We start from the raw sequence: 12,695 nt of genomic DNA, 5'->3' as shown, positions 1-12,695 counted from the left end.
AGAACACACCGCCTCGAATTCCTAAGGAATTCAATAGTTGGCATTGATTTCAGGAAATATATATGGATAGTTCAATCTAGTAGTATTATCCTCCACGTTATTGCACTATGTTATACCACCCACGGCAAGTACACTTATTTGTATACAAAAATGAAAGCCACTGAGGGCATATTTCAGTTCCTGGACACCGTAACCGAAATCCTTTTGATGATTACCAATATCGCAGCTCTGCTCATCCTCACCAATAATTTGGATTTAATCGCTTTGATCAATCGCGTTACGAACCAATATGGCAAGATAAGTCCATTGAAAAAGAATCTAAAATATTTCTATTTTTTCTCCCTGGTTTTATCAGTAAATACCTTGGTGGTCAATGTTTATGTTATAACGTCTTTGGAATTTGACTGTGTAAAATATATTGCCAACAGGAGCGTAGGATATTCGATATTCAACTGGACCTATCCCATAATATTGTGGCAAGTGTGCAAAATACGAGGATACATTGAGCTGCTGAATAATATTTTGGAGAAGCAGGTGAAAAAATCATTCTCATCAAGTCATATTTCAACTGAGAATACCTCCATGAAGAATACCAGCTGGACACAAATTATTAGAAGCTACTATGACATTTATTCTATATTAGACCAAATGAATTTCAAATTCAGAACTGCTTTCGCACTGCTTGTAAATTGCATTACAACAACTATGCTTTGGTCTGTTACAATGGTGGTCAAATACGGGATTCAGGATGATGCTTCTGAAATATTTGGGAAGAATAGGTGGTTAGCCATGATTGGGTTTTTTCTAATGGGATTATTCATATTTGTAAGCACTTAAAGGTTTAACGGTGCAACTTCATATATTTTTGTGTTCTAACAGAGCGAAGGAATAATGGTAGCATGGGTTGGAGAGCAGCTGGTTGAGGAGGGACAACGGACCATCGAAATCTGCTACTTCGTGCAGCATAATATTCCCGAAAACCTGTCCTCGGAATCCGTCCAACAATTCCATAGAACAATTCACCTTTTGCTCGGTCAGACAAAAGTTAGAAGAATTTGTTTGCATGCTGGAGGCTTTTTTCAGATTGATTTTAGGATTTTGGGGTTCACAGCTTCTACTGTGGCTACTTACTCGATTGTCATTATACAGTTTTTGCTTAAAGGGTAAATTTAATGTAAAATATATCTGCCAATATTCTATGATTTCAAACGTAAAGAATGGATAATACATGATTGTTACCTTAGAATAAAAGGGACTTGCCTCCCACTATCGACATTTTCATTTAATTTTATATACACCTCATCAGTGCAACATTCAAAGCAGTGTATGATGCCTGCTGACACTTCTTCCTTTATTCTTTTCTCTCTTGTCTTTATCCGTTTTTCTTTGGCCCTTATTGACGTGAGTTTCCTTCTTGTACTAGGCACTTATCTAGCTTTCGCACCTTTCTGCTTTGCATTGGTGCTCGTCGGATTTCTCTTCTTGGATTTAGCGTTTATAGATTCATTGAACATATTCCATTTTCATTTCATCAACAGATTTCCATTTATTTACCTTGGCTCCGACCCTCACCAGAATAATTTTCATTTCGTTTCCTCGAACGTTCATCAAATTCCTCGTTTCACTCGTGTTCGGTTCTCACAGGTATCTTTCCTACTTAGTTCTACCATCCGGTGTGTTTCAGTTTCTTCTGGACTTTAACGTTGTCATAACACATTTTCGTTCTATTCAGACGTTTGTAGGATTCATCATCTGCTTTTTATTTGCACGTGAAGAGCTTTTTACTATTTTCTTCTTGCGATCATAGGATTTGGCTTGATGGTTAGCACTTGCGGCACACCATTTCCTTCATCCAACGTCCTTCTGACGCCATTGCTTTTTAGAACTTGGTAATTACAAATCTTGGTGATTCCATGTCGCTTATCCCATTCTGACCTGGCGCTTGCCGAATTCCTCTTTTTTTAAATTTTACGTTTATAGATTTTCTTCCTTTCCGTTTTTGCTTCTCTACACTTTTCAGCAACATTTCCTTTCATTTCTTCTCCATTACTTGTTGAATCAATTTCTAGTTTTATCCAACACTCGCTGGATAAAGCCTTTCGCATAAAAATTGCTTTTTGAACTTGGTTTCTTATGCCGATTTTTTAACTCGAGGTTCTTAGATTCTTTTCTGACTCGACACTTTTGAGTCACTTTTCTTTTCCTTACTGCTTCGGTCCTCGTTGTATTAGGAATCATTTTTTTTCTTTCTTGCTCTTTCCTGAAAAAGGTAGGTAATTTTCCGCATGAGTATTGTCTTGATTTTACACTTTAAGTCATTCTAGCAGCAAGTTTGCTAAACTCGTGCAACATTTATCAATTAAATCAGTGCTAATTAATTAGTGCATCTCTTCTATTCGAATGTTGCCCCGCTCACGATGCTTTCTGGACTTTTACCTCTGAGGAAACCAGTGATACAGGTCAAAGGGTCGGTAGTTTATTAACCATGTGGCTGTTTTAATGTTTCCTAAACCAAACATATTTTGACCGAGTCAATAAGTTTGTTATTTACCCACCATATCCGGGAGCCGATTTACATTTCCCTTAATTTTACACGTGTGAGAACAGAGGTCAATACTTGAACGAACATTACATGTGTATAACCGCAATTTAATTACTACTAAAGCTAACAAATAATTCTATCTGAAAATTAATAACGGATAGTTTAATAATTTCGCTCTTAATCACATTTCATTGTGCAATTCAATTTAGGTACCAATGTTGTATTACGTACCGTTTGGCGGTATCACTCACCCACATGGCTACGCACTTTCGCCGAAGGTCGATCCTAAACTTCTGATAAAAAAAACCTAAAGCGGCATTGTCATTTTCCTTCAAAATAATCACGCACAAAGGATTTCAGTTTAATTCATGGAAATCCCCTTTAACTGCCTAATTAATAATACTCTGAACTAACCATAATGTTTTGCGCCACTGCAATTAAAGTACCTGTACCACCCTCCCATATCCGTCCCAATCTCTTTGAAATCGCAATCAACTCCTGTTTGTTTGCACAGAAGTTATTACAAAGGTTTATGCGATCATAAACCCTTGTAAAGACCAAGACAGATTCGACTAATAAATCAAATCTTCTGCCATGGAGATGTTAATGAATAATCAGGGCAATCTTAATGGAAGTCAAGCTGGGGGCATTCTATTAGCGTGAAGACAACGAAAGCTGTTTATTTGTATGTAGGTTTGATGGTTAAATTGTTCTTTGTTTATCTCGGTAATGGACGGTAATAAATTAATGTACAAAATGTCCCAAATGAAATGAGTATAGCTGTTCGAAATCGAGAAAGAAGGGATAAAATCTGAGACCACCAGTCGATGGACAGTTCTCGATAATTGATAATTATAATATTAATATATTTTTTTAATTATTATTTGAGCCTCCTGGTATCTTTCACCGTTCCCATGATCTCCACGGAACTGCCATTTGGGACGCCCAGTACTTCTTCGAGCAAAATCTTTGATACCACAATTTAAATTAAGCACCAAATGGATACCGTCATAATCCTTCATTTCCATGTGCGGAAAATCGAAACAATCGTATACAAAAGGGGTTGTGTGATCGGGATTATTTGGGGTTGAACTATTATCGAGTTCCCTGGTAAAGCCCAACATCACCATCACGGTTTCAAAGGAACAGCTTTAATACGATTTCGGGTTGAGATGTCCTCTCTGTCCGTAATTAATGCCTTGTGCTGTCACATATTTGGCCCCGAGCTGTAAATTTACCCTGTATTGATCTTATTATAAACGACAGGTTGAGTTTTGTGAAGGCACTGTATCCTAAGCAAATATTTGTGGGATGGTTTCTGTGGCACGCACGATTAAACCTGTGTGTGCAAGCACTGTGATTGAGGTTTTAGAAGGAAAAAAGTGAAATAATAATGATCTAATACGTTTTGAGGAGAATGTGTATGGTAGGGGTTTTGGGACGGTGCAAGTTAACACGGAGGAAAATAAAAATTTTTAAATTTATAGGAAGGTGGTATGTAAATTATTCCGTGAAAAACTGATATTCCTCTGTTTCTAACTCGCAGAATTTACGACTTAGTTATTTCAATTTTTATGATAATCACAAATCACGAAATCATGAATGCTGTTTCGGTATTCTTGTGCCTCATACTTCTAAAAGTACGGCAAGTATCATTGTTGCTGCTGGTTCCATTTTATTATCTAAATTACGAAATCAAGACACCTACCTCGATTTCATAACTAGTTGCAAGATGAAACACGTTTAGATTATAAACACTGAGTCACCAATATTAGAAAAATAAAGTTTCTACAGTCAAATATTTAATCACTAAATTTTTAGTGACGAACAATTGGGAGCTGTTATATGATCAATCCATTAAAATAATTGCCCCAAAATTTTGTGGAAATAACGCAAATTTTCCATTATTGGTCTTTAATCGACTCTCATCAAAGGGCTACTTTTATGCAAAATGATTTGAACTGATTTAATTTTTATTTATTTAATGAGAATTAGAGAACAAAATAGAAATTAAAATATTTGATTGTATGTGCTCTACTGGTCTGATATTGTGTTTTTTGCGATAATCGAAAATTGTTCCTAGTTATATCAACAATTATTCGTGGCTTCTATCACAATATTTTAGGTCTCTATAATAGTCCTCATTAATATGTATTTAACTACCATGAACACAAATCAACAACAAAATCTAATTTTAATAACCACACACTCTTTCCTTCAATATTCCTTCTACTTTATTCTATCTATAAACTCACCTCTATGATCCTCTAAGTAAGATTTCCACTTCTCCTCGTCAGCTTTCGGGGCATCTTTAAAAAAACTGTTTAAAGTGCATCAAATGCGAGCCAAAGTGAATATATGAAATAAATTAAAAGCTGCAAACCTATTTGAGATAATTTCTCCTTTGTTTTGCTTCTCCTTGTCTGCGTCGTCCTGCTCTCACCTTCCACTAACCACCAGCAACAAACACTTGTAAAAAATCTAGTTGGGTGTCTATATGAAGTTAACAAGTATGTGGTAATAGCGTTTACTCTACCTAGGACTATGAGAGCACAAAGCCCTGAAAATTTCAAGCATTTCAAATATTTGCAGAAAAGAAATTTTTGGTCTGTAGCTCGAAGGGACAAAATAAAAAAAAACAGGAAAAAATTTAATAAAGATCCTCAGTTTGAAAATACTTTTGAATTTTTTTCCGTCAACCGCTCTTTGTGCAAGTTCAACCGTTGATCTGCTCGTGCAATATTGGCAAACTTGGATAGACCCTGTAATATTCAAGATTATTGTAAATAGATACTGAAACATTCAAGATCTCCATAATTTGTACGGTTACTTGTGCCCTTTTACCGCCTCAAGTTGAAAATTTCTAATTGGTAAATAGAACAGGTTTCCATTAACTCACACTCCCAATTTTAGTAACATTTAGCGCTAATTTGGTCTGTGTACACGTGATGGTATTAGTTCAAGTAGCGAGTACAACGATTAGTGCTAAGCTCATGTAAACAAGGCATAAACCTTGAATTCTTTAAGAAAAAAATACATACGTAAAAAATTGTTTATCGATACAAAAAGGGTATCGTTGTTACTAATAAGCCATAAATATGGACGTAACAAAAAAGTTGTTGTGGCAAATTGTTTTAAAACAGAAAAATCAGGTGATGCAAAACTTGTGAAGCTACGTGTATTTCCATGATGGTATATTTCCATAAATTATTCATTCTCTATAGTTCAATCATTTCAGCCTGGAATTGATTTTCCGCAATAACATTTTCACCCCAAACCGAATGCCAAACTCTATTTAAAATTACAATAACCGTCATAAACTAAACTCAAATCAAGAGATCGAATTAATGCACCCTCATCCTCCCCTAATTACTATTTGCCAGAATGATATTGTTTTCCGCTCCGAAAGCCGCCATGGCAGACCATGCCTTCCACCAAATTCATTTATTCAACATTATTATGACGGATTAAAGTGTCACGTGTGATCAATGGGGCTTTGTTACTTTAGCGTCCGCCATTTTATTTATCGCTGTCGCGTTTCCTTTGTTTTCGCATAAATCGGTCTCGTTACATAGCGGAGAATCGAAAACGAACCTGTTCGATTCGTACGAATCGAGCTGCCACAAATGTTTAAAATGCGTCCACGGTGAAGAGTTATTGCCATGCTTTCAGACTTATAGGAATTGAAGGGGAAAATGGATAATTTCGTGCTCTAGGTGGGAGCTTTTCTGACATTTTTTTTAAAGCAGCGCATTGCGACAACCAGCCAGCAGATATCAACTCTTTGGAAACATTAGAAGATGTTTGTTTCATGATCGGGAAAGCAGCATCGTCTTACCATCTTCACGTTACGGCCGACCGCCATCTCCTGAAAATGTAAAATAAAATAAATTAAAAAAATTAATAAATTAAAATTGCCTTTAGCAGTGTTCTATGTGGAAAATATTCGAGCGAAAGCAGATTTTTCCAGGGTTCAAAAATTACTTAAATCGTAGGATGTTCCCTTGCACAAGCTCTACTCGTTTCTCAAAAATACTAAACATGCCGCCACGCTTACTGTTGTTTCAAATCTTCAAACGTTTATTTAGTCATGTATTTATGTGTGGAATTGAAAATATAACTTAAAAGAACCAGAAACTCTTATTCCTTATACCTTTTGCACCTTTAAGAACAACATTGCAAACCAACGCATATTTTGTACCCTGCATACACATAGCTCATTCTTGTATCCTTTTTGCTAGGACTTCATCCGAAAGATTCACAAGCTTTGTGCGAATATATTTACCGTAAAACCTCGAATCTAACGATGCACATTGGAATTGTATTCTCTTTTGGTATGTAGAGTATCTAAGTCTCTAGCCTCCTGTTTCAAAATATAACACGATTTAAGTTTGAAATTTTTAGCATTTACGCAGAAATAGATACAATGAATATGAATTAAGTAATAAAATTGCAAAATGGAAATTTGCAAGCAAATCTGCTTTGCGGTCATTCAGATAAGCGGTTCACGAGATAATGAGAGCATTCTAAACGTTATTACACACTGTATTTGCTTCCAAATTTCCATTTTGTAATTTCATTACTTACTTGTTCCCACTCCTACGTAAATGCTAAAAATTCCAAACTTAAACTATTTTTCGCAAAAAAGCCTTCTATCCAATGAATATAACACAGGGTATAGATACCGGTTTCTTTGAGTTTACATATACCAATGGCATTATCATGGTAAGTCGTGATAGTGTCATATCATCAGATTTAAACCCGAACAAAAAGGAATTAAAATTGTAGTGGATCTCACGCTTTTTTTCATGGTTCCAACATAAGTGAAGTTTTTTTCCAATTCTCGTATCATCTCTGTACCAGTTACCGCTTGCGACATTTCGTCATGGGTCATAGATTGATTAGATTATGCCAGAAACTTGATTTTACCTTTGTGTTCTTATTCTTGCCGTTATACAGGGCCGTCGAGATAAATCTGGAATATTTTTGAGTGAAGCTATAGCGCTGTAGTTATGAGCGGATTTGCAAATATTGCGTTATATTTTATTGTATTTTATTACAAAGTACAATCATTTAAACCTGCACGACGATGAGCTGAGAACAGGACCGAAGGGCAGCGATACTTGAGTCACTCCGCACCGGAAAAACTGCCAAGGAGATTATCGAATGGTTTAGCTACACAAAAGTTAAGTTTACGATTTGAGCAAAGCGTTCCGGAATGCTGATAATAAACAAGAGGTTACTGCAAGACGAGCAATCCATAGTAAGCGACCTGATCGGAAAAGAAGTGCCGAATTTGTTCATCAATTGAAAGAAAAAACCGACGCAGATCCCGGATATGGCATAAATCGATTAGCAGAAGATAGGGGTGTAGCGCGGTCCACAATTAGTCTGACAGTTCATCAAGACCTTGGCTATAAGTCTTTTGTTCTACGGAATCGTCACTTACTGACTGAGAAGAACAAGGAAAAGCGAAAAATAAAATCTCAAGTATTGTTGAACGACATTAACCACAAAAGCACCGGATATCTCAAGTTTTTTTCATATGAGAAACATTTTATTTAGGATAGAAAAATCAATCGTCAAAGTGATCGTTGGATCTGTCAAGATGTCGCTCAATTGCCCAGCGTCATGCACACAGTTTCCTGCTTCGGTCATGGTGTTGGGTGTAATCAGCAGTGGTGGGGATGTCATGCCACCCCCCTTTTTCGAGCAAGATCTCAGAGTAAACTCAGTAGGATATATCGAGGTTCTGGAAACAATTGTGAAGTCCTGGATAGGTAAAATGGCTGTTGGAAGAGAATACGTGTTTCAGCAGGGCTCTGCACCGGCTCGTAAGTCCAAGAGAACTCAGTCTTGGCTTTACAGCAACTTTCATTACTACTGGTCACCAGATTTGTGGCCCCCATCCAGCCCAAACTGTAATCCTCTTGACTGTTACGTACGGGGCGTAGTTTAAGGAAAGGTAAACGCGAAATCTTACAATACAAAGGACGCAATAAACGCATCCATTGTGGATGTTATGACCAATATGGACAAAATAGAAGTTAAACGAGCATGCTCTCGGTTCCGAACCAACCTGGAACAGATTGTCGAAGCGAACGAAGGCCATATTGAATATAATTTATTTATTATAATTTGTATAATACAGCTATATTGAGTTGCGCTTAAATAAAACTATTGTTTCTGAAGTATTAATAGATTTAACTTTAACAATAAATTTTCCGGATTTTCTCGACGGCCTTGTATATTTCACATAGTATAGCAGCAAGTCATGGAGACCTCTGGATCTGTAGTTTCAGACCGTACTTGCCTCAATCCACATCCCTCCATGAACAGAACTAATTTGTATTTCATTCAACATTTTAAGTTGTAGATACCAAATACATATATAAATTTTTTCTAAGAAAATCTTGGTTGAAAGTAAAACTTTGTATTTAATTGTAAGATAAGGATAGCAGTTTATGTCTAGAAAATAACCATCACAAGTATACAGGCTATAACATATCTGTCTCTGCAGTTGACTTTTGGCGTATTCTCGTAGATAGGTGTTATTTTTAAATTTGATAGACGTTAGATAGCAGGTATTATCTTTAAGACTGATATACCCCTGAGGTACGACTCTGGTAGGCATTAGTTGGAGTATGGGAATTTCCCATACTATGCCTCGTTGACATTGGACATTCCCGCAATAAACTTCGTCGGCATTTGAATTGCCCATGATAGATTCCATGAGCCCTATAGTTACAGTTCCAATTCCCAGCTAACACGGCACGGTTTAATGTGGCGGGTAGTGCAGATGGCACCCTAACTGGAGTACGCCCATGGTTTACCATCATGGGTTTTAGTATTTAAGGATTTGCAGGACGCGTACAAGCTCTCTTTTCTTCTGGGTTCGGTTGGTCATTAGCAACTCAGGAGTCGCGTCCGCGCTCACAATTTCATAAGTTACTTTGTCTTCCGCTTTGTTCACTTTGTATTAACCAACGCACATTTATAATCCGTTTTCTAACTTGTGATTTCATTATAAAATAGAAATATCATCCTATATCTACAGTAGTATCAAACCCAATCCTACATATCGCCATGGAAACATTTTAAGGTGCAATAGTACTCTATAAATAATATTCTATAAATAATAATCTATAAATAAAAAAATGTTAATAGACCCATGGTAAAAAATAAACCATTTTCGATATAAGTGGCAAAGTTTGTCATATTTTGCGTTTTTCTCGCGCATACTTAAAATTCAAAATTTTAAATTTCATACACCTGTTTTCTTTAAGACCCTCTACAACAAAATGTCAAAATTATCGGTAACCATATACAGAGTATTATGTTTTTTTTGATCATGTACTATTTTATGCCTTGTATCTTTTTCTTTGGAACACCCTGTAAGTATTCTGATGCCAATTTACATTCCTTCTTCAATTCTTTAGCTTTTTAGTCTTTTGCACTATTTTCATAGGATTTGCAAAAACATCTATCGGTGCAAATTAAAAATGTGAAAGAAGTAAGAAAAAAATATAATCATCCGACTCAGTTATTAACGATCTGAAGCAATTCGTAATATTTAATCAAATTTCTTAAAATAAAAATAAATCTAAACGAAAACAAACTATAAAAACTGTTGAAAATGTACTTTAAAAAGTGTAAAATTTTGCAACCACATATATCGAAAATGGTACATATTTGACCCTAAAATATCTGCATGATGTTACATCTTATATATACATATGTATTATACAGTTTTTTAACTTTTTTAATTAAAATAGTAATTAACAGTGTTAGAAATCACAATATTAAAGATGGTTTATGGGAACAGTCTCCGATTTCAGTAATAAATACTTAATATTGATTACCTTTCGTCTAGGGAGATTGTTTATGTCTGACTCTTTTTTGGTTACGTTATGTTTTTTTGGGTTCTATGTACCGTTTCTTCTTTGCATATAGTTTACAATAGTTAAGTCAGTCGCCGTCTATAAGAGGTTCTGAAGTCACCTCAGCCAAACCCTTTTTTCTTTTGTTTCGTGTTATATCTTTCTTTCTCAATTCTTTTATAATATACAACTAGTTCATACTATTAACGTGTATCATTTTGGTCACCCTCACCCTGCATGGTTATTTAACAACAAAGATATTATGATTAGAAATATTTGAAATCAGAAAAATATGCTCTTTTCAAATATGCAGTAATATACAGGACGAAAATCTTATAAATGACCCATTTGTTTTGCGATTTTCTACAATTCTCTAAAATGGTGTAGATTATGTCTAAAATTATATCAGACCCATTCCGTCCTAATTAAACAAAATTTTGTATTGATCGAACGATATGTTTCCATTCAGCCTAAATTCAGATCTAATTATCTCCGAGACGTCTCACGAATGAGAACACAAAGGTAAATAACGAAAACCGGTACAGTTAGAGTCAATCTTGTGAGCAAACACAAGAAGCCTCTGAGAGTCGCATCATTCTATTTGCTATGTACGTAAAATTGGAGACAGCTATTTGTCTAATGGAGAGATTGTGTAGGTGGCAGCTAAATTGGGATTTAACAGTGGGGCCTCGCTGATTATCCTAGTATATTAGTCCAAAGATGAGACTCATGGCAGGATTATGCCTAACTCGAACCACAATGGGAAAAAAATTCCATTGTGGTTTCAGCAAAAGCGAGCTCTTTAAACCATAAATTATTAGGCATCTAGCCGCTTAATAACTACAACCCCTTGACCTTTATCCTTCGCGAATACACAAAACCCCTATTAATAAATTAGAGAGCACCACCCCTATTTAACTAAGATAATCCTTTTTTGCAGGGGTTTCAGTGTGGTGGCTTCCGAGCTTGTAGTGCCGGGCAAAACCACCGCCGTTTTCATAACTTTGAATAATCCATCAGGGCCTGAGCAGCCCTTAAACGTCACCCTTCGTCTGCTGAGCAACGGACAGCTTGTTTACGACAACTATAACCCGATACTGATGGAGATTACTCAGGAAATAGCCGGTAAGCAAAGTTTTTCTTTCCAATATCAGGAAGCACTATTGCTTATGACATTTATCTAATAATAAATAATGGAAAAACCACATTCTTGTAAGAGTATCATTTCCTCCTTTCTCAAGTCTCCCTTGGCCTAAAATAACACAACTAAACCCAAAAACGGGTTTATAGCATCTCAATTCTAATAAAGGCGAAATTTACCCTAAACCTTATTAACGCAAACATGCCTCAGCGGGATTCCTGCTTCTTGTGATGGTAATTCTAAATAAACAGTCCATTATTTACCTCTGACTGAATATTCAATAGGAATAATTTAGGTATTCATTATTAAGACCGCCTATAACTATGCATAAATTTAAATACAATTATTAGGACCCTCCCAATGGGATCTTGCGTTTTGACAATTTAAAGGTTGCTCAATGTAGCAAAGGGCGAAAATAATGGAAAGTTTTGGTACTCTTTTTCACTTAAAAAAAATATCTACTAATGAGGAATAATGGTTCAAAATTTAAATATTTTCGAATATACATAAGTACTAAGCGAGACAAAACACATGGCTTTTTAAAGCTTTAAGAGCGTTTAACAAATCCTCGCAGAACCTTCCAAGAGATTTGCAATAATTTTTTGGGGATTATCGGGATTCAGATATATTTTGGAACGGTTTCCAAGTGGGATTTGTCCATTCAAGGGTAAATTCTGGGACCCCTTAAAAACAAGGCAAGGGATTTGTTAGACCTCCATAGACAACAGCTGCAAGCCGTCATAGAATTGTAACCTGGACACTGACACCACATGTACAAGATCGGCACAGTGGACAATACTGAATGCAGACTGTGCATGGAGCATAATGAAACGGTTCGACATATCCTAAGTGAATGTCCAGCTGCTAAAAGACTAAGATTTAATCAGTCCTGTTAATAAAGCTAACTTCATAAGACTCGAAACTGACACCACACGTACAAGATTGGTCAAGAGGACAATGCTAAATGCAGACTGTGCATGAATGGTGAGCAAACAGTTGAAAACATATCCTAATGAGTACACGAGTTCATGAAGAAAATCCAATTTAGGATTTAACTTAAATGAAATAATTCATAATTCCGATTTGAAAAAAAGTATGATAATGCGCTTTAACGCAGCCCGCCATTCATGTC

At 35.9% G+C, this 12,695-nt stretch overlaps 1 protein-coding gene across 2 annotated transcripts in view; it reads left to right on the top strand.

Annotated features, from left to right (window-relative positions):
- Positions 1-12,695, top strand: part of LOC136409692 (C3 and PZP-like alpha-2-macroglobulin domain-containing protein 8) — a 121,564-nt gene that overhangs the window by 69,031 nt on the left and 39,838 nt on the right. For both annotated transcript variants that reach the window (XM_066391370.1, XM_066391371.1), the window contains exon 3: positions 11,363-11,547. In XM_066391370.1, the coding sequence (XP_066247467.1) occupies positions 11,363-11,547 (185 nt within the window). The remainder of the gene's footprint in view (positions 1-11,362; positions 11,548-12,695) is intronic.

The sequence above is a fragment of the Euwallacea similis genome, chromosome 6 (assembly GCF_039881205.1).
Source record: "Euwallacea similis isolate ESF13 chromosome 6, ESF131.1, whole genome shotgun sequence".
In the NCBI taxonomy this organism is placed as follows: Eukaryota; Metazoa; Arthropoda; class Insecta; order Coleoptera; family Curculionidae; genus Euwallacea; species Euwallacea similis.
This window is presented reverse-complemented; position numbering and strand designations above follow the sequence as displayed.